The sequence below is a fragment of the Adiantum capillus-veneris genome, chromosome 1, assembly GCF_014529385.1.
Source record: "Adiantum capillus-veneris isolate H3 chromosome 1, ASM1452938v2, whole genome shotgun sequence".
NCBI lineage: Eukaryota > Viridiplantae > Streptophyta > Polypodiopsida > Polypodiales > Pteridaceae > Adiantum > Adiantum capillus-veneris.
In genome coordinates, this window is record NC_140931.1 from 12,093,171 (window position 1) to 12,116,728 (window position 23,558).

Sequence of the window (23,558 nt, forward strand, 5' to 3'; positions counted from 1 at the left end):
CTCAATTAATGTATACAATGCTTCAAAAATTCCAAGAAGTTTAATGTACCCTGGAGGGACTACAACATGTTTATATTAATCTTATTAGCCTATACAACAATATGCTGAGTTGCAAAAAGAGAGACCAATCGACTACAAACAGATGTGTAAACCTGTTCTCTGTTAGTGTATGCCTGAAAACATCTTCTAACTTTGCCACAGCTTTTTTTTGCAGGTTCTCAGCATTGTGCAAAGTCTCAGCACTGTCTTTTAACCAGCAATTATCTTTGAAGAAGTCAATGACCTCTTGTAATTTGTCCACACATATCATATAGCTAGTAAAATCCCTAGTTGGATCATCTGCTACTTTAATCTCCACCTAGATGCAGAGAACAATAGTCTGGTGTGATGATCAGGTAGCTATTACTTTCATACTATTTCTCAAATATACTTGGCATTGTGAAAGGAGAAAAAAATGTGACAGACACTTAGAGCTTGCACTAAGCATATGCCCCCAACAACGTTACAGTAGGCCATGTTAACAACTTGTTAAATATCTCTGTTGAAAGAACTGCCTTGAAGCATACAAAGATAAATGAGATATATACATGCATCAATGAGGAGAATGAAAATGTAGATGTCACGTGACACATCCAACCCTATGTGTCCGTGGACAAGCTACAACACGACAAGGTTCAGTCAGTCCAGTCAGTCTAGATTAGAAGTGATCTGGCACTTTTTGTGAGTCTATTCGTAGACCGTGCATGCCCAGTCACTTAGTGTAGATGCATCCTCTAGTTGCACACAGCATGATCATAAGCTCATCAGAATCAGTCAGGGAAATTTTCCAATGATTTTAACCTATTTTCCCTATTTTTGACATTTTTCACTTACTAATTTAAGTGCCTTCCCAACAAAAGTAGGTAGGGCAATTTGGGTAAGAAAATATATAAGCAAACCAAAGTTAGCACTAAATGGCAGAAGAGGCAACAGGAGCCAAGCTCAACAGGCATCTTCTCAACAGGACCTTGGTGGACTTCCTCCAAGAAAAAAGAAGGATTCAACCTAGCGTTTTTCCATCAAGAGGACCTAGCGTTTTCTCTAGCAAGTGCTATCGCCAGCAAGTCACAGCACCTAGCGTTTTCCATCAGGAGGACCCTCGCCTACACACAGTCAGCCCTAGCGTTTCCAACCCAGATCGCCCTCTACTTGGATTTCAGCAATGCAGCGTTTTCAGCCATGAAGAGTCGCAAGATTCAGCCCTAAAGGTAGCAGATTCAGCCCATGAAAAAGGTAGCAGATTCACCCCCCAGTAAGACCATCAGTTTTCAACCTTGAAGAACCTCAGTTCTCAACCCTAAACCTGCAGATTTTCAGCGTCAAAGACCCACCGAAAACAGCCCCCAAATCAGCGTTTTGGCTCAGTCACAGATTTCAGCCCATAGCGTTTTTGGACAGCACTAGAAAGATTGCAGATTTCAGCCCTAGTGTCGGCCTCGTCATCCCCGTCATCGTCGTCAACGTAGCCTAGACGTGCATCAGTCTCATGCATTCCATTTGTACCAGATTGTGCAATCATAAGTAGACCACTCTCGCCGACGAGAGTGGGGCCTTCGAAGGAGGGTTTTACAATGTCTCTGGTGTCGTATCTCTCTTCTCTCTCTATCTCTCAGTCTCATACACTTGCACGCACAGTGTCCATTCACTTTGTTTGTGATCATAGCATTCTCTCATTAAGAACGAAAGGCTCTACCTTCCATGAGAACAAAAGGAACCTTGAGCACAGTTTGGAGCACTCATCTTGAGCAAAGCGCAAACATTCATTCCGCTGCACCTAACATTGGTATCAGAGCTTTGGCAGTGTTCTGTATCACTCAAGGAAAGAATCACAAGAATTTTTTTGCTTGTTGCGGTCGCATGAACCCAAGTTCGCTTGGGCGTGTCAATTCCTAATCGTGTTTTTGAAGAGTGACAGGAAACCCAGGAAAGAAGGGCTTGTCCAGCCTCCCCTTGTGTCTCTTTTCACTCATTGAGAGCGGACTGTGCACTTAGCGGCCGGCCAATCGACGTGAGGTAGGAAAAAGCAACCTTGGTGTGAGCGCAAGGCCGCAAAGGGGTGCGCCCGCGGAAAAGAGTAGAACTAGGGTGAAGAGAAGATCCTTCTCAAACACGGTTTGCAAGCGAAAGAAAACCTCAAGACCCTCAAGAATCCAAGTTCCTCGTGAACTTAAGAACCCAAGAACCCCAAGAACCCAAGTTCCTCGTAAACTTAAGAACCCAAGACCCCAAGAATCCACAAGAACCCACGATTTCAGAATGGTCATCACTCGAAGCGGAATGGATACTTCGCTTGGAGGTGATGAGCATGAGAGAGGCGAAGAAGAATTTTCCCCACCAGGAGGTTTTTCTGACCCTTCCCCATCCACGTCAAGGATTGCACTAACTCCTATGGAGGCTTTCGACAAGATGTTTATGAAAAGGAAGTTAGAACGCGAAGCAAGAAATGCAGAAATGGATCGCAAAAATGCAGAAAGAATGGCAGAAATGGAACGAAAACACGCAGAAAGAAGAGCACAAAGAGAAGTAGCAAGAAGGGAATCCAAAGCAATACAAGAACAGAGCGACCGACAAAACAAAGAGTTCTGGCGACTCTATTCTTAAGTTCAGGCACAGATGCAAGCGATTTGGGGAAAGGAGACTCTCTCAGTCTCTTCTTCTCCCAAGCAGGACACACAGGATTTGCATGATTGTGAGAAGCATGATGATTTGCATGATGATGATTTGATTGACAATGATAAGCATGATCAAGATGTGATTTCTCACAAGCAGGATGAGTTGCATGAAGATGATGTGATTGTTCACAAGGATGATGTGTTAGTGGATGCTTTTTCTAGCGAAGCTAAACTCGTTGTAGATTCAATCAATCACGAAGAACCGATCTTGGCTTTCGAGTCGAGCTCCAAAGAACCCCCACAGAACGATTCGATCATTCAGGAAGAACCGATCTTGGCTCTCGAGCCTAGGTCCAAAGAACCCTCACAGGAAGTATTATGTGTTTGCATGATTGATACGCACACATTGATCGAGTGTTTCATTCGTGATCGTTTCCTATATTTTAGTCAACGTCTTTATGTGATCCCTTTTCCTAGGCATGACATATTGTACGTTGAGCACGTTTCACTCATGAATGAGCACGGATGTATGAGGATTTTTCATGAAAAGCTGAAAAGTATGCATTCAAGGACGTCACATTCCATGTCTCTTTCTTGGCATGACATATTTGTAGAAAGAGCACATGAAAGTATGAGCACCAAGCATGGGCATTTCCGTTGTGAATTGCCACAGTTGATTGCTCTAGATCATAAGAGAAAGATTCGATCTCATTGTTTGCGTGTGTGTAGTGAACGGTTTGGCACTCCGTCACTTTTTTTCTCTACATTGCATGCACAGTTTGTTCGAAAGACAAGATTTTTTCCACTCACTTTACATGGAATATGTATGTTCATGTTTTTGTGTTGGAAGTGGTTTCAGGAATTTTTAGCCATGGAGATTCTTGAAGAAGAAAGAAGCATGACTAAAGACGAAGTTGAAGCATAGAAGGAGCCACAGAAGATTTTGTGTCGCTTTTGGCGCGGCCGAGAGAAGAAAGCGTTGCAGACCTTTATGAAGTTCAGGCACTGCATGACCCACACATCCGAGTGGGCCGACGAAGAGTCCCTTCCAGGATTCCGGATGCTATTGGCGATCTCCCTCGACGTCATACAGTTCGGTACCGATACCTCACTTTGAAAAGGAGGGGATGTCACGTGACACATCCAACCCTATGTGTCCGTGGACAAGCTACAACACGACAAGGGTTCAGTCAGTCCAGTCAGTCTAGATTAAAGTGATCTAGCACTTTTTGTGAGTCTATTCGTAGACCGTGCATGCCCAGCCACTTAGTGTAGATGCATATCCTCTGGTTGCACATAGCATGATCATAAGCATTCCCATCAAAATCCATCAGAATCAGTCAGGGAAATTTTCTAGTGATTTTAGCCTATTTTCCCTATTTTTGACATTTTTCACTTATTAATTTAAGTGACTTCCCAACAAAAAAGTAGGTAGGGCAATTTGGGTAAGAAAATATATAAGTAAACCAAAGTTAGCACTAAATAGCAGAAGAGGCAACAGGAGCCAAGCTCAACAAGCATCTTCTCAACAAGACCTTGGTGGACTTCCTCCAAGCAAGAAGAAGGATTTAACCTAGCGTTTTTCCATTAGGAGGACCTAGCGTTTTCTCTAGCAAGTGCTATCGCCAGCAAGTCATAGCACCTAGCGTTTTCCATCAGGAGGACCCTCGCCTATGCACAGTCAGCCCTAGCGTTTCCAACCCAGATCGCCCTCTACTTGGATTTCAGCAATGCAGCGTTTTCAGCCATGAAGAGTCAGCAAGATTCAGCCCCTGAAGGTAGCAGATTCAGCCTTGGTAAGACCATCAGTTTTCAGCCTTGAAGAACCTCAGTTTTCAGCCCTAAACCTGCAGATTTTCAGCGTCAAAGACCCACCGAAAAAAGCCCCCAAATCAGCGTTTTGGCTCAGCAGCAGATTTCAGCCCATAGCGTTTTTGGACAGCAGTAGGAAGATTGCAGATTTCAGCCCTAGTGTCGGCCTCGTCATCCCCGTCGTCGTCGTCAACGTAGCCCAGACGTGCATCAGTCTCATGCATTCCATTTGTACCAGATTGTGCAATCATAAGTAGACCTCTCGCCGACGAGAGTGGGGCCGGAGGAGGGTTTTACGTCTCTGGTGTCGTATCTCTCTTCTCTCTCTATCTCTCAGTCTCATACACTTGCACGCACAGTGTCCATTCACTTTGTTTGTGATGATAGCATTCTCTCATTAAGAACAAAAGGCTCTACCTTCCATAAGAACAAAAGGAACCTTGAGCACAGTTCAGAGCACTAATCTTCAACAAAGCGCAAACATTCATTCCGCTGCGCCTAACAGTAGATAACATCCAACTAAGCAATACATAATCTCAGCTAGGTAGACACTCCTCTTTCACAAATTGATGACGTGTCATAGCCTAAAGGATGGACTCCAGACAAAGAGGGGTCCACACCTAGTGAAAGAGGCACATAAAGGTTTACCAAACTTACAAGGTTTGCCGATTGGCCTATTTTTAAAGTCGGTTTCCACTAACTTATGGGGACCCTGTCCGATGGGGCCTAGGGGACACTAGACATAAAAACAGAGCAGGGCCACACACACACAAGCCTTGAATCAAGGCACGCTGACGTGGCAGCTGTACGGACGTCCATGTTTTACGGTAATGATGTGGCAGACTGTAAAGATTTCCGGAAAACGCGCTGGCTGCTGGTAGTGCTAGCTTTTGGAGCCAGATGCTTTTGGACTTGATGCTTTACATGTACTGATTTTGGCCCCAGGGTTCTTTATAAGAGTTGTCAGGGCCTCTCTCTTGCAAATTAGCTTCGGAGCACTACAGAGAGAAAAGGACCCTTGGACATGGTACTTTGTGAGGCATAAAATTAAAAAAAACCAAGAAGGGGCGCTTTTGGGGCCAGTCGCTCTAGGCGCAGAACTTCACTGTGCCATGTCATCTCTCTCTCAGTTTTGGTTCAGTTCTTTCAGTTTTCTCGTGTGTGTTGCATTAGACCTTCGGGTTGGAGTATCCAAGTCTATTACAATGGTATCAGAGCTCTGGCGATTCTTCTTCTACAAAGGATCTGATCCCTTTACTTGTAGCACACATGAATTCAGTCAATGAAACCTGCCAGGAGGAAATTGTGGCACCCGACAACTCACGTTTGGGAGAGAATAATGGAAATTCAAACCGACATCGACCATCTTCTTAAGATTCGGAAAAGTATGACCCATCTCCACCTACTGAATACGCAAGAATGGAGATGCAGGGTCAATAGCAAGTCGACACCTGTGCTCAGCAAATCCTTCAATATTCCAAGGATCTCCAGTATGCGAATTTTTTAATCATGCACCGCTTGACGAGATGCATTCTCGATGGCGTACTTGTTGGGATAGGCATGTTCTTCTGTAACCATCGGAAACACCTCTACACTTGTATAGCTTACTATATGGCATTTGGCCTATGTGTTGTAAGGTTTTCTATTATGGCTATGTGTAAGCCAAAAAGATGAGGAGCTCTAGCCGGATATCTACTCCAGGCTTATAAATAAAGCCCTCTATGTTATGCTATGGTGTGTACTCTAATGTAACACCTTTTGAGTCAAAATCACGAGTACTCTCTCCCGCTCTCTAACTGTGTAAGCTATGTCTGCACACACACACACACAAACCTCCTTGAGCGCGCACACACACACACACACACACACACACCCCATCAGCTTCAACAACTGGTATCAAAGCTAGTTGGCACCGCCATGAGCTTAGCAATCTTAGCACTATTACAGAGATTTCCAATCTTTTGATCTTTTAAGCAATTAGTCCTGATTAGAAGGTGATAAAGAAGCCCAAATCAGCCGTTTAATCGAAGAAAATCGAGAGCATGGCTTGAAGTTGCTTCGATCCGAGCTCGCGGATGTTTTTCCCTCACTAAGGCGATCTCTCCTGCAACTTTGGATCATGCAAAGCTAAAAATTTCAACCAATTTCCTCATTGGACGGCTCCGGCTTCGCTTCGGAATCTCTTCACGGTCTTGGAGTTTCGCCGATCAGCCCCTGCGGATGCAGTCGCAGCTGAAAAACGACCCTCCATACACCCCTTGATCGAGTGCAGCGGCAAGTTCTTGCTCAACAAGACAACCAATGACACCTACTTCTCTACAGCTCAACAAGCAGAGAATTGTCTCCATGTGTGTGCCGCCTCCAACTACTTTTGCAAGTATACTGATGTATTGTGAATGGTCTCTCACCTTCTTTGTTTAAGGGGAGGATTTCTTAGTCTGTGTGACACCATATCATGAGACCACTCAGTCTGTGTGACTATTAGCCTGTGTGGCTTTAGGTCTCGATTCAGCTTCATTCAATATAGTCCATGCCTAAGGGGAGAATTGTTGGGATAGGCATGTCCTTCTGTAACCATGGGAAACACCTCTACACTTGTATAGCTTACTATATGGCATCTTGCCTATGTGTTGTAAGATTTTCTATTATGGCTATGTGTAAGCCAAAAAGACGAGGAGCTCCAGCCTATCTACTCCAGGCTTATAAATAAAGCCCTCTATGTACATATTTTTATACTATGGTGTGTACTTTAATGTAACACCTTTTGAGTCAAAATCACGAGTACTCTCTCTTTCTCTAATTGTGTAAGCTATGTCTGCACACACACACAAACCTCCTTGAGCGCGCGCGTGCGCACACACACACACACCATCAGCCTCAATAGTATCACCATCCGTTCACCTCTGAAGTCAGGTTTGTAGAAGATGACTACACCAGTGTACTTTAATGTAACACCTTTTGAGTCAAAATCACGAGTACTCTCTCTTTCTCTAATTGTGTAAGCTATGTCTGCACACACACACAAACCTCCTTGAGCGCGCGCGTGCGCACACACACACACACCATCAGCCTCAATAGTACCACCATCCGTTCACCTCTGAAGTCAGGTTTGTAGAAGATGACTACACCAGGAACACTCGTTGAGAAGGTGTACTCAGAGGATGAATTTGAGGAAGCAGTAGACTGGCAAGTCAACACACTCGTGAAGACCAAGACGCAACCGCGGAAACAGAGTCGAGCCACAGACTATCCAAGCTACTTGGGTCGGACATCTACTTTTGAGAGTGGCCAAAAGGAAAAGAAACGTGTGAGATTCGAGGGTGTTTCCAGTTCATCCTCATCCTCTTCTGACTGCTTGGACAGTTCTTCTTCCTTTGAGTCTAGTGACGAGGATAGAAAGAGCACGAAGAGGAGAAAGACTCAGAGACATAGCAAAGGCAATAAGAAAGCAAAGAAGAGCCGACCCCATAGAAGATCTCGGAAGTATTTCGACAACTCGGACGAGGATTCTTCCTCCTCTGAAAGTTCGGATTCTGATGAGCCGATGTTTTCAACCAAGAGAAAGTACATTTACAGAGCCAACCAATATGATTTTCTCGAGGATAAGGGCAAGAAGCCCAAGGATTTCAAGGAGGGTGGGCAAGCAATTAAATTTGATACATTTTCTCGCTTCAAGGATACTCATAAGGCCCTCGCTTTTGTCCAACAGTTTGACATAGCCTACTAAGGAAGACGTTACTTAGAGCATTCCAAGGTCCGGAGGCCGGCATCTTACCTCAAGGGGAACGCACAAACATGGTGGTTTACCCTGCTTCTACGGAGGGAGGCACCGCCGAAGTGGCTACACTTCAAGCGAGCTTTTACTTTCTCATGGCTCACCCAGGAATACAAACGCATGTGATCACAGCTTGAGGATGACCAAGGAGGACACACTGGACACCTACTGTTAGAGTATTTGGGACATTTTTCTACCGGCCTCTTCCTTCAAGAAAATCACTTTTAAGCAACGAATTGAGTGATTTTGTTGTGGTCTACCTAAAGAGATACAAGATTATTGTCTGCTCGAGAAGTGCGAGTCCATGCAACGACTAATAGGATATGTCTAGCAAGGATTTGCAATGCATAGGGGCACTCTTACGTACCCTACAGACAGATTGGTCACAGTTCGGACGGACAAGAATTGCACAACGCTAACAAAAGGAAGGGAAAGCAACAAAAAAAGAAACCTTGAAGCCCTCCATTGTCAGCGGAGCACTGTGCCGAATACTTCAAAGAGGGTAAATGTTACGGTGGTGGGGAACAGGGGCATGTACTTGCCAGGTGCCCCAACAAAGCACCTAAGGAACAGTCAAAGGACAAGCCAAAGAGTTCCAAAGCAGTGGAGGAGCGAGCAAAGAAAGGAAAGAAAAAAGTAAAAATCGTAGCAGATTTTGTGGGGACCGACCCTGAACAAATGGACGAAAGTACGGAGCTTTGCAGAGCGTGGGTCAAAGTACAAGATCAAGAAGCCCTCATCTTCTTCGTCGGAGAAGCCAAGGCCAACTTCATATCGACTAAATTGGCGGCTCAACTTGGAATTATGCCAGAGAAAATGGGACCGCCGGCGGCTGAGGCAATTCTAGCGGCACCAGGATAGGATGTTGCCATTTCACCTGTCGTAGGCAAACTTTGGTTGCATTGTTTACGGGTATTTAGGGCACAAGGACTTTTACATAATCCCTTTGGAAGGGTGTGACGTCCTTTTGGGAATCCCCTGGTTCCATAAGAACATTGTGGTGGTCGATTACAGGGCAAGGAAAGAAACTTTGAAGAATGAGAAGGATAGAGATATAATTCTTGATGTAAAATTGAAGGCCGAATCCGTCCCACATGTATCGGCTTCAACCATTTCCAAATTAATAAAATCCATCCTCTTTGTTTACTCGATCTACTTACATGAGTTAGATGACAAGAAAACATCAAGTTTGTTTGACCTTGAGAAAGAACGACAAGACTTTTTGCAAGGTCTTGCTGATTGCTTCTCCGAAGGCTTACCGGGAGAGTTACCTCTTCAGCCACCTAAAGATCACACCATTGATTTGATTCCTGGCAGCATGCCACTAAACCGGCCACCTTCTTATAGAGTCATCTGAACACAAAACGAGGAAATTATGAACCAAGTGAAAGAGCTTCTAGACAAGGGTCTCATTCAGCCCAATACATCACCTTCCTATTCACCAATGTTGTTAGTTTTAAAGAAAGATGGATCTTGAAGAATGTGCATTGACCTCTCAACAAAATCACCATCATGAACAAGTTTCGAATACCCAGGATCAATGATATACTCGATAGGCTACAGGGTTCTAAATGCTTCAATAGAATCCACCTTAAAAGTGGCTATCATCATATCAGGATTGCTCCTGGAGATGTATACAAGACCACGCTTAGGACGTCCTTTGGATTGTACAAGTATTTGGTGATGCCTTTCGGTCTCACAAATGCTCATGCAACATTTAATGGATGATGACCTTTTTCAACGACATGATCGTATTCTCCAAGAGAGACAGAGCACCGACACCATCTCTATTACAGGTTTTCTAGGCACTGCAGCAACATCGATTGTTTGTTAATGGGAAGAAAAGCAAGTTTTTCTTGCTAGAGATCCACTTCTTGGGGCACATTGTCTCTACAGAGGGAGTCAAAATGGACCCGGCCAAGGTTGAGGCCATTCGAGATTGGCCAAATTTGAAGAATATTCACAAAGTTCGCAACTTTTTGGGTTTGTACTCTTACTATTGGCGTTTTATTCAAGAATTTACAGTGATTGCTTCTCCTTGACATATTTTGACGCAAAAAGAGGTTCCTTTTACGTGGTTACCATCTAAGATTGCAGCCTTCAAGACTCTCAAAGAAAAGTTGACAATTGGTCCGGTATTGGTATTACCAGATTTGCAAAAACCATTTAAAGTCTATTTTGATGCATGTGATCGCAGTCTGGGAGCGCAGGAGGGCCATATTATAGCTTACAAGAGCAGAATGTTTTCACGATCACAAGTTACACAGACCTACGAGAAAGAGATTTTGGACGCCATCAATGCTCCTACTCAATGGCGACACTTTCTACTCGGGGCCGATTTCACAGTGTTCACCGACCACCAGAGTTTGCAGCTTTCCAACAAGCAGATGCGGTGGGCAAACATTTTGTCGCAATTTCAGTTTCCGATTGTCCACATACAGGGACAGAAAAACGTGGTGGCCGACGCATTATCTTCCAAGCAACTAATTTGGGCTATTTTCGCCATTCATCATCATAGCTTTGAGAATATGGAAGATCAATATGCCACAAATCCAGATTTCGTTGAGATATTTGACCGTTTACAGAGTGGAGAGGTGGTTGCAGGCTACTCTTTCAAGGAAGGCTATTTAATGAGGAAAAACACGACGTGTGTTACACAAGCATTGCGGAATGAGGTTTTGACAGAGTGCCACTTTCCATCTTTTTTGGGCCATCACGGAATAGCAACCACCTTGAAAGGTGTGGAACGGTTCTTCTATTAGCCGAAGCTCAAAAAGGATGTGGACGAGTTTGTTCCCAGTTGTTTAGTATGCCCAAAGATCAAAGTTTGATAGGCATAAGGCACCAGATATTCTGCAACCTTTACTTATACCTATCCCACCATGGGAAAACAGACTTCATTTTTTATCTTCCCAAAACTCAGAGTGGGCATGATGGCATCTAGACAATCATCGACAGATTTAGCAAACATGCTCATTTTGTTCCAGTCAAGAAGACAGTTAAGCCCGATCATTTGGCTAAACTGGTTCTCACAGATTTTTCAACTACTTGGTATACCTGAGTCTATAGTTTCGGATAGAGATCCCCACTTTACTAGTTTGTTTTGGAGGGCAATTTGGGAAACATTGGTACAAGGTTAGAATTCTCGTCCTCTTTCCACCTACATACAGACGGGCAATCGGAGATAGCATATTCAATAGTGTTGGACTTGTTGAAGTCATATATCTCTGATAAGAAGACTTAGCGGGAGAAGTATTTGCCCTTGGCAAAGTTTGACTACAACGACACAGTTTATACGTCTACGGGGAAGACAACCTTTGCAATTATTCCACCTATTCTAAGCACCAAAGATAAGATTTTTGAAGCAGATCATTACATTCAAGATCTCAACACTGCTTTTGCTAAGGTACACGAGGCACAGCTGAAGGAAGATGATCGGATGCTTTTACGGTTTGAGAAGGCAAGCCTGCGGAAACAAAAGGGTAGGAGACACTTTTTCCAAAGTTGAGTATGCGATATTATGGCCCTGTCTAGATTCAGGAGAAAATAAATGATGTATCCTTCAGACTGAAGTTACCAGATACTTGGAAGATTGACAATGCGTTTCATGTGAGTCTATTGAGACCTTTCAAAGGTGAAGTGCCAGTTGGACAGGAAGCCAAAAGAGCAACATGAAGTGGAAGAGATAGAGGAGATTCTCATTCCAGAACAGATCCTGGCTCACAAGGAAAGCAAAGTGAAAGGTAACCTGACACGCTGGTATTTAGTCTATCTTGCTATGGAAGCAAAATGGATGGAGGAGGAGGACCTAGTAGATACCTCTCGGATTTTAGAGCTTCACCTTGAAGCTTTTGGTCTAGCACCGACTATTCCAAGAGTTACCGATGAATCAACACGTTGAATCTAGTGCTGTGGGACTGCACAAGAGGGGAAATACTCCGCTCCTTTGTCACATATTACCTCAAGGGAATAAAGTCACTGATTTCTTTTGAGATTTCAGGAGGACTGACAGTATTCTGTTAAATGACTTTTATGTAAATTGCAATGCTGACGTTGGTGATGTGGCAGGCCATACAAATTTTCGCAGAGCGCGTTGGCTACTGGAAACGCTAGCTTTTGGAGCCAGATGCTTTTGGACTTGATGCTTTTATGTATCGCTTCTAGCCAGGGACCTTATATGAGTTGCCAGAGCCTATCTCCTGCAGATTAGCTTGGGAGCACTGCAAAGAGAAGAGGACGCTCGGGGGGTGTTCAAATGTTTCCATAGTAACTAAACCTAATGAGCCACCTGAGCCTATGAAGAAGCGTAGAAGCAGCAAGAAATCTCCTATACAGGAGTTCGCTCCCCCTCAAACATCAACCCCTTTGGTGTCTGCTTCTCCGACCAGAACAAAGCTCTCCTCTGTGTCTAGCAAACTCTCTTCTCAGAGCCCGTCTTGCAAGATGAATTCCAAGATCATGATAGCTGTCTTGCTCATGATAGCTCTCTGCTCCTTACTTGTACCTATCTACCCTTACCCCCTCCACCTTACCCACAATCAGAATGCCCACATCCTTAGGGTTCACAGCTGTGGCAAAGAGATCATCAAGAGCGCCGAATATTGTTGTTCCCATCATCTACATGAGAGTCACCAAAACAATATAGAGCAGGCACTAATGTTCTCCCCAATGTTGTCCCCTACTGCTGTAGGCTCCTGGCGACAGGCCCTCCTCCATTGGTGCCAGCTCCTACAGAATCCTCCTTTGGTACCGGTTCCTGCATTCTGTTGTTCAGCAGATGAAATTGTCGCTTTCCACAGGGACAAGCATGATGATCGCCTATGCAGTAGGGCGGTGTCGCCTTGGCATATTTTTTCTCATATTGACTTTGGGTTGCAATCAGTAACGGTAAGTGATGGTGAAGCTCAGTATAACTCACAAGCCGCTACTAAAGCTGTAGATTGTAGCAAGAAGCGTAAAGCTTAAACAGTAAATGCAGGTTGGTGAAGGAGAGCAGCTCCATCATCCCCTGCCACTCCTCGTCAGCCTTGTCTATCCCTCTCCATTGCCCAGCTCTCGCCCTATTCACCCCACCCCACCCCCTCCCTGCCCTTGCCCCCTTCCCTCCCCCTCACCCCCCCTTGTCTATCCCTCTCTCCCTCGCCCCCTCACTCGCCCTCGCCCTCGCCCCCTCACCCCCCCTTGTCTATCCCTCTCGCCCTCGCCCTCGCCCCTACCCGCCCCCTCACTTCCCCTCCCCCTCCCCCTCCCCCTCGCCCTCGCCCCTACCCACCCCCTCACTTACCCTCGCCCCTACCCTCCCCCTCCCCCCTCGCCCCTACCCTCCCCCTCACTTCCCCCTCGCCCCTACCCACCCCCTCACCCCTCGCCCCTACCCTCCCCCCTCACCCTCCCTCGCCCCTACCCACCCCCTCCCTTGCCCTCGCCCCTACCCGGCCCCCCCTCGCCCCTATCCACCCCCTCCCTTCCACTCGCCCCTAACCAGCCCCCTATCTATGCCTCCCCACCCCTCTCAGCCTCAGCATGTTTTCCCCCCCCATCCCGCAAGTTCCCCCCCCCCCTCCCCACTCCGCATCATAGCTGACTCTCAACTTTCACTTGGTTGCCATCCTGTAGCAAGTTTTTCCCCACCCCACCGTGCATGATAAGATGGCTCGATGGTTGCCATCCTGTTGTTGCTGTGAAGGCCTTTCTGTTCTGCCATCATGATGGAGCTTAACCCTATAGCTTAACCCTATTTGCGGTGTTACTCGGGCTTATGGTCATCCCTCCTTTTGAGAAGAGTGTTGTTGCAAAAAGTGTGGCAAGGTTCATCTGCAACTGCAAGCATGGACCAGGTCATTTTCCTATCACTATGGTTAGGGCAGATAAAGATGCGCTGGAATCAAACTGAGCTTATCTCTTTGCTGTAGAGCATCATTTTTTTGCCAATTGGGATTCTTGGATTATGCAATCATACTGAGTCCCGCCTATTCAAAGCTTAAAATGTTTGCAAGCAGTGCAGTGTGTTTAAACTCCACTTTTGGGCCTAGAACCTGCTTCAAGAAAGATGTACAGATGCAATACCTAATGTTTTCTTTCACAATTTTTTCAGTATTCCTCTCACCGGGACGGTGAGCAGTCTTCTGGCGAGCAACCTGTAGCAAGCTACAGTGTCACTTTCACAAGACACACAGTTAGTACAATTGGTCTAGGATGGTTCATACTGGACGGACTCTCTTGGCTTGGCAGTGACACGTGGCAGCAGAGATACGGACTGGTCTAGTGGACATCGTGGCCAGGTCACCACATGGATGACATTTATGAGCCGTTGGTGGCTCTTTATGGTGGTACATATGAGTAGTAGCGGTTGGTCATCGGGATTATCTTCGTCACCTTTGGTCCAGCATCGTCGTCGAGAGCAGTGAGTCTATACACAAAGACGTCTTCACCATCCCTGCACATCTGAGCCTCGACACCCCATTGTACCTGTGAGTCCTGGGCTGGAGCTGAGTGTGTTGCCGCGCCAGAGTTTGTATCAGTCTTTGAGATAGTCGTCGTCGTCGAGAGCAGTGAGTCTATACACAAAGACGTCTTCACCATCCCTGCACATCTGAGCCTCGACACCCCATTGTACCTGTGAGTCCTGGGCTGGAGCTGAGTGTGTTGCCGCACCAGAGTTTGTATCAGTCTTTGAGATAGTCGAGTCATATGTTCTTGGTCTGCTTTTGTGTCTTTGTGAGGTCTGTTGACGTCTATTGTTTCCTTTCTGTTCAATCTGTTTGAGTGAGATTGTCATGCACATTGCACTGAGGACCACCCACTGTAGAGAGCACGACACATTATCCGCGCTACACTAGTGCAGAAGAAGGATGGTTCATGGAGCATGTGCATTGACTATCGCGCCTTGAATAAAAATACCATCAAGAACAGGTTTCCCATAGCGAGGATAGATGACATTCTTGATTGGCTTGAGGGAGCGTCATTGTTTACAAGGATAGACCTAAAGAGTGGGTACCACTAGATACGCATTAGGCCAGAAGATGTCCATAAGACTGCGTTCAGGACAACATTTGGTCTCTATGAGTTTCTTGTTATGCCATTTGGTCTCACAAATGCTCCTGCCACATTTAATAGAATGATGGACATAATTTTTAGACCACATAGAAACTTCGTGGGTACCTTCTTTGATGACATGATTGTCTACTCAAAGTCTGAAGAGGAGCATAGAGATCACTTGACCGCAGTTTTCAATGAGGTACGCAAGAATAGGCTACTCATTAATGCGAAGAAGAGTGAATTCTTTTTGGAAGAGATTCACTTCCTTGGGCACATTGTTTCGAAGGATGGGGTACAAATGGATTCTGCTAAAGTGGAAGCAATTAGGTCCTGGCCAGACTTGAAGTCCGTACATGACATTCGAAGCTTTCTAGGCTTATGTTCCTACTACAAGAGGTTCATCCGGAATTTTGTTGAGATTGCTTCTCCACTTCATGCACTGCAAGGAAAAGGAGTTACTTTCAAGTGGATAGCCAAGGAAATTTTAGCCTTCAAACACTTGAAAGAGAAGCTAATTTCAGATCCGGTAATCATTTTGCCAGATCTTTCGAAACCTTTTGTGGTTTAGTGTGATGCGTGTGGCCATAGTTGGTGCAGTTCTAATACAGAATGGCCGAGTAGTCGCATATGAGAGCAGAATTCTTTTGAAGACCGAAAGGAACTTGCAAGTTTATGAGAAAGAATTGCTGGCAGTAATTCATGCTCTCACTAGTTGGAAACACTATCTGCTAGGGGCTGATTTTGTTGTCCAAACAGATCATCAAACCTTGAGATATTTTCTCACACAAACGAAGTTGTCCGAGAAGCACTTGTCAATGCAAATTGTGCATGTGCAAGGGAAAAAGAACGTGGTGGCTGACGCGTTGTCACGAAAGCCCCAAATTTCAGCAGTGTCAATTCTGTACCATTGTGAATTAGACGAAATGAAGACACATATGCTGAATATTCAGATTTTGCAAGGATCTATGATCAGCTTGTTGATGGCCAACATCATGAGCACTATATGCTTAAGAATGACTTTCTCATGATGCATGGAAAGTTATGCGTTACTAAACAGTTACGGCCAAAGGTTTTGATGGAAAGTCATGCTCCACCTTATGCTAGGCATCGTGGAATTGATGCGACAGTGAAAGGGGTCGAGGCATTCTTCTATTGGCGAGCTTTGCGTCAAGATGTTGACACATTTGTAAGATCATGCCTAGTATGCCAAAAAGTCAAATTTGACAAATAAAAGCAACCGGGATTGTTGCAACCATTGCCGATCCCTGATAGGCCATGGGAAAGCATAGCAATGGACTTTATCTTTGATCTTCCAAGGACGCAAACAGGTAATGATGGGATTTGGACTATCATTTGTAGGTTCAATAAGCAGGCCCATTTTATTCGTGTTAGGAAGAAGATAAAGCCAGAACACATGATGATTGAGATATTCATGAGCAATATCTTTAAATATCACGGGATGCCTCAGTCAATTGTCAATGACAGGGATCCACGTATGACGAGTCTTTTTTGGAAGGCATTGTTCGAGAACATGGGTAGTACGCTAAAGTTCTCTTCTTCGTTTCATCCACAAACTGATGGACAGTCAGAAGAGGCTAATTCTACTGTCCTGGATCTGCTCAAATGCTATGTGTCAGAGCACAAGCCAACTTGGGAACACCATCTCCCATTGGTTGAATATGCTTACAATAACATTGTGCATACGTCAACAGGTAAGGCACCATTTGAAATAGTGGAAGGAGGGAAGAAAGCCCCGCCCATTTTGCAGACTAAGGACAAGATATTTGAGGCAGACAAGTATGTGCAAGATATGGATGAAACATACAAGAAGATAAAGATTGCTCTTGAGAAGACTTAGGCTAAGCAAAAGAAAGCTGTTGATCGTCACCGTCGTGAACTTGTATTTTCACTTGGTGATTGGGTACTTTTGCGCTTCGAAAAGGCCAGGTTAAGGAAAAGGAAAGGCAAGGAACGTTTGTTTCCTAAGCTCAGTATGCGATATTATGGTCCTTTTCAGATTTCAGAAAATATCAGCGATGTAGCTTACAGGTTGAAGCTACCAGAAGGCTGGAAAATACATAATGCTTTTAATGTCAGCCTTCTAAGGCCCTTTGTTGGTGCTGTGCCAGAGAATATGCTCGATGAGAGGAACAACCCAAGGTGGAAGAATTGGATGAGATTCTTGTTCCTGAACAGATATTGGCACATAAGGAAAGGAAGGTTAGAGGGAAGGTTGCAAGACGCTACTTTAGTGAAGTTCAAGAACTATCCACCATTGGATGCTAAATGGATGGAAGAGTCTGAATTGGTTGATTCACCTCAACTATTGCAACTATATCTTGAAGCCTTTCAAATGGAACCCACAGTGACTTGATGTAGCTCTATGGTGCAATGTGAGAGCATGGTTCATGATGCTCAAAAGAGTAGTTAAGCAATTGTATCTACTCTTTCCATATAGAATTTTGCTAGAGAAGTTTTTGCTTGAGAGTATGGTAGCCAGGTTGGTGGGATTGCTTAATCGTCCAACGCTACATTTTCAGAAGCATGTATACCTTGGATTCCCATCATAGAATATATGTGATATCATGAGATATCAGCATGTATTATTTGCATGCAAGCGAGGTTGCTTGCAGTATTTCAAGGGTCGGGTGTGTCACCAGGAGGTGTATTTTTCCTCTTGCCTTCTTTAAATATGTACTACATATTTTTTATTTATTTTATTTTTACTTGTTTTCCCCGGGACCTTTAAAAAGGTGCAAGTGGACATTGCATGGCCAGTGTGAAATGGCTACGGCCGAACGGGTTTCTCACATCGGGAGTCTAGGCTGGTCAGTCTGGGACTGGTCGGGCCAATTAGCACTGAATTCTGATGAGTATGGAAGTTGTGTGCGCCAGATGGAATTATGGCCACTCGGCAAGTCACTTATAACTTTATAAGTCAGTGGGAACTAGAAAATTAACTCAACAGGGGCAAACTGGACACATGGCGGCTCTAGGTGGATTTGCCACTTCCAGCATGAAGAGGGGGCGCCCAATTTGAGAGAGGAGGCTGATTTGACTCATAAGTGAACCTACAGTGTGTGTGTGAGTGGTGGGTGCAGGTTTACAGCTTTAATGGAAAGCTTGTCTTCTCCTTTGCTCTATGTAGCGCGACGATTTGCTCTCGTGCATCTCTCTCTCCCCTTTGCACATATCGTAATGCCCCATTAGTTGGGCTAATCAGATGATCATGTACACTCGTGTGGGTTTTATGCGCGTTCACTAAGGCAAGAGCCTTCTGAACAGGAACCGGATTAGCTAATTGCTAATTCCCCACAGGTACGCACAGCCCCATCACAAAGGCACACGGATTTGGAGAGTTTTCTCGCGTGGAAACTCCTCAAAATCATAGGGCAACTGTCCCATTGCGTATGGGAGGTCTTGGGGAGCGTGTTGATGCGTTAGCTCCGTCCGAAACGACCCAAAACAAAGAAATACAGCCTGCTATGTAAAATTGCAAGTTTAGGGTTTGCTCCTAAAGTGCACCAGAACTTCACAGAAGCTTCGGGGAAGCTAGAGTGTGGTTGTACAAGTGTTTGGGAACTTTTTAGAGGCTGTAACAGTGAAAAACAGCACTCTGCGTTTTCTCACCAGCCCACAGAAAAGCTCCAAAATTGCATGTGAAGTCACCCCAGACTTGTGCTTTTGGTCTATACAGGTTATACTACCGTTATGCTGTCGAAATTGGGCCAAATTCTGAAATTATAGCCCTAGACAGGTTTGGATAGCTTGTAAAGTTGCTTGGGGATTTCCCATCTCAATCGAATAAAGAAATACCGCAAGGGGTGACAATTTTTGGGGCCAATAGGGTGTCGGTCATCTATGCGCACGGCGTTCTAGCCGCTGGATGCAAGTGTTGAGTCTCTCTCTTTTCCATCAATACTTTGTGTGTAATTAACATGTTGTAGATTTGGTACCGCCCTTTACTGTGTACAGGCCGGTTATAGTATAGGCTGATCGATAGCCTTCAAGCCAGAACCTGGTAGCTATCAATCCGTGCAAATTTTCCTGAATACCATGAACCAGCCACGCACATGCCCTTTGAGTCATATTGTGCAGTCCCTTGAGCTCTACTTTTACATGATCTCTTCGCAAGCTCCCACTCATGATGCCGTTAAAAGCCCTTCATCTTCAACATCTCAGTATTTGTGCATTCGTCCTCCCCACCAGCTCCCACCGGGCGGAGTTCTTCTCTATTTCCTTCGCCCTGGGCCATTCAGCTTGAAAAACGATAACACCCGAGTCTTGTCAGACACCTCTGCTTGCCATGATGACTGATTGCTAAAAATGATTTTCAAGCCCCCCTTCTGGCTTCTCAACTTGCAAGCGCTTACAGATAAAGAGCCTCATGCGGGCAGCCCTCCAACATCTTTTATCGAATACCCGCTTCTCTTTTCGACAGCTAGCTGCTTCAAAACGTCCTTCTTCCAAGTCAAGGCATTGCTATGGTCTTCTTTTCACCAAAGCTGAGGCTCAAAACTTTTTTCACCTTAGAGCATTAGCAGATCACTAATGTACCCACTTAGGTTTGAGTTCCAAAGACTATTGGGCTCATCAGCTCATCCAACAAAAAACCTAATATGGCATCCATTATCAACAAGAAATCTGCAGCTAAGTAGATACGTAACCGATGGGCAAACTCTATCAGCACAACGGGTGAAAGCTCTTGCAGCAAGGAGATCAAAGATCCGCAGGGAGCAGTGCATGGAATATCTTCGGGGGCATTAACATCATCCACACAAATGCATGCCAGATGTCAAGCTAAAACGAGGAGCTATCGAATAGCTACATATGATCTCCATTGTCTAGCCATGAAAGAAGAGCTGAAAAAAACTTCCCAAAAAACTCCCAACACATTGTTGAGAGATGTTCAAAAATTTGAAGTTGCAATCTACTAGGGTTTCCGTGGCAAGCATTTCAAGATACCCCACTCTACCAGAAGCTGCACTCCAAAGGAAGATGTCAGAAAGCATGTAACTTTGGGCAAAACTTTTCTTGAAAGCTTGCCAAGTCCTTGGAGTGTGCGGCTTGCTAGCTATAGACTTCCACCACTGCATGGCATTGCTTCTGAGAAAAACAATGGCATATGCCCATAAGACAGAGCAATGAAGACGAGAGCGCGCCCAATGTGCGATGGACCAGGGCAAGGTCAGAAGATTCTTTGATAAAATTTCTTGTAAAAACTTGGAAGCGCCATCTTGCTCTGTCTGTTTTTTGGTAGGACCGGTATGCTTTCAGAAAAGCACATGTCGGAAGTTGTGAGACCACTGTAACGAGAATAGGCACCATGTGCCAAAGAACAGATTGAACAACTTTTAGCGATTCAAATAACAATGAACTGTTAGAGATGCATGGCACACGAGACGGGGAGTGACAGAGTTCCATCCCAAGAGAGCACTGGCCCCAAACGCTGACGCCCCTTTTGGAATTTCTTTATATTGCTTCAACTTAGTACAACTCCCATGGCTCTGCTCTGCATCTCTCATGGGTAGACTCCCAGAGTGAGAGGCCATGGGTCATATTTAAAGGCCCTTGGCCTCTAAAAGTAGTTGACATGAAAACCCTCAAGTTCTAAAAGCATCTGGTCCCAAAAGCTGATGCCTAAAGCTGCCAGCACGTTTCACGGAAGTCTGTACATTGCCACATTGTCGGCGTAGATGGCACCCATCAAGGGATGTGATATCATCTTGGGTATGCCATGGCACTACCATATGCAACCAATCCCATATTATGTAGAAAACACCCTTGCTCTTGAGCACGAGGGAAGATTTTTGTTGACGCAAGGGATTGGCTATTCCCTATTGTAAGCCATAGCGTGCGTTTTTTCTTGCTTGATTTTTGCATGAGAAAAATATAAAACTAATGAGGGTTTGCTCTCTAGTTTGGAAATTAAAAATTTCAATTTCTTGAGAATATAATTGTTTCACGGACACTGTTCCGGATAAGCTACCTGCGGAACGCTCAGAAGATCACCGCATTGATCTCGTACCAGGTAGCTCTCCGCCAAGCCAACCCCCTTACAGGGTAAGCCTTGCTCAGCAAGAGGAAATTTTGAAGCAAGCCAACGAGCTTCTGGAAAAAGGTCTAGTACGACCAAGTACTTCATCCTGTTGCTTTCTAGTCTTACTTGTGTAGAAGAAAGATGACACGTTTCGAATGTGCATAGACTACTATCTCTAAAGAAGATCACTATCAAGACTCGCTTTTCGATTCCTCAGATTGATGATATTCTTGATAATCTGCAGGGTGCAAGCATCTTTAGCTGCATTGATTTAAAGAGCGGGTATCATCAAATACGCATAGCCCCTGAGGATGCCCATAAGACTGCCTTTCACACAACCTTTGGACTTTATGAGATCTTGGTAATGCCTTTTGGCTGCCCACGAACCCCACCACTAAGTCCTAAGCTATTTTTTGATAGCTTGAGATAAAAGGACTATTTAGTTACTCTCTTTGAGAGTTTTGGGAATGGAGGAGTCAGTATTTCAAAGTTTTCTTTTACGAATGAGAGGAGAGTAATAGACTTGGACACTCAAGCCGAAGATCTAAAGCAACACACACGAGAAAACTGAAAGAACTGAACCAAAACTGAGAGAGATATGACACGGCACGGTGAAGTTCTGCGCCCAGAGAGACTGGGCGCAGAGACAGGCGCCCCTTCTCAGTATTTCTTTATTATAATGCTTCACAAATTTACCTTCAAGCAAAGAGTGAATAGAGACTCCATAACAAGGCATAGATTTGGTAGCCTCCAGCCACTCCAACAGATCTTCGTATGACCCTTCAGGTGTAGTAGGTTGTTCTTGTTCAGGGTTGGTTTCCATTGACAAAGAAACTTGCTGCACCACTGGATCCATACCTCCTTCTAAGAGGATGGGTTGCATCGTGGAGCCAGAAGTATGTATCCACATTGCATCGTTTCCCCAATCATGGAGTGCTTTAGTGTGTCACAGCCATCGTCTTCCAATAAGCAAGGGAAATCCGCCCTCAACTTGGGGAAGACAAACCACCACAAAATCCAAGTTAAAAGTAAAGTTTTGTACCTGCAGAGGCACATTGCCCACGATGCCCACTGGGTATACTATCCATTGGTCGGCCAATGTAACTGTGAAGGGAGCAGGGCGAGTAGGCTATAGACCTAGAGCTAACATAGTGAACTCGGGCATCAAGTTGATACCAGATCCACCATCCACTATCACCCCCGAGAATTTCCGACCCAAAACAGACACTGTCAGGCGAGGGCTTCTATAATCAGTGAGTGGAGCAACGGGATTGGATATCATATAGGACTCTGATGGTCGCACTGGGAGGTGCCCGCCACTAGAACTTGCTCCAGGGTAAAGTGATTGAATAACAGCAAGGGTGTCACTTCTAAAACTTGCATCTAGCCGCAGCATGTCATAGAGGGACACTTGTTGGAAAGTGTTTTTCAAGACTGTCTTTGCTGTAAGCTTCTCTTTTTCTACCTGTTGTTCCTCTGGTACCTTGATCTTCTGTAGATCGGAAACTGCTTCCAAGAAAGCTTCATCAATATCTGAGAGCAAAGATTTGGATTCCTTGATGGCGCTGGGGGATGGCTTGTTTACAGTTGTAGGCAAGGTATCCACTGGTGTGAGAATGTGTGGGGGAGTTGAACTTGATGGAATGCTAAGACCGAGAGCGGCTCTCTGGGCCCGGGTGAGGACGCCCGATGGCTCCTCTGCCAACTGCGGCGGCTTATTTTGAGGGGTAACCACGTGGGTAGAAGGGGGTGGATGAGAAACAGTGCTCACTGCTATCAAGTTGAGCTTGGGAAAGGCAAACTCATTCTGGCTTTGACTTGAGTTCGAGCCGTGGATGCACGAAGTTTTAGGGCAATCCTTATTGTAGTGATCCTTCGTTTCAGGGCAATGACGGCAAGGAGGGGACCCTTCTGGTAGGGGGCATTTGCTTTGGTAATGCCCATATTCCCCGCATCTGTAGCACAAAATGGGCCGATTCAAAGGGCTAGTCGAAGGGCGAGGTGGTCCTTGCTCCTGGTGCATTGAGTTGGAGGTGGAGGCATAGAAGCTTTGAGGTGATGAGGGAGCAAGGGTATGATAAAAGCTCTGAGAGGGAAAAGTGCTCTGCATACCTTGCATAGGAGGGGCTATTAGCAAGGGTGGCATATGGTGTGGATGGCCACAAGGAGAAACCATGTTGGATGCAGGTGTTGGCCCTTGTTGAAGAGTAGGACCAAGACTTTGCTGTATTTGTCGCAATCC

General features: G+C 45.2%; 1 protein-coding gene across 4 annotated transcripts in view; it reads right to left on the reverse strand.

The window, feature by feature from the left end:
- The window catches only part of LOC147464332 (exocyst complex component EXO70A1-like), a 101,378-nt gene that overhangs the window by 39,741 nt on the left and 38,079 nt on the right, over positions 1-23,558 (reverse strand). The window contains exon 1 of one of the 4 annotated variants that reach the window (XR_015188342.1): positions 153-690. The exons of 2 other annotated variants lie outside the window; for them this stretch is intronic. Coding sequence is in view for 1 of the 2 variants with exons in the window: in XM_086514166.1 (XP_086370292.1) it covers positions 153-310 (158 nt within the window). In the remaining variant the exon portion in view is untranslated. Of the gene's footprint in view, positions 1-152; positions 691-23,558 lie in introns of those variants that run through there. One more of the 4 variants, XM_086514166.1, reaches the window with a different exon arrangement.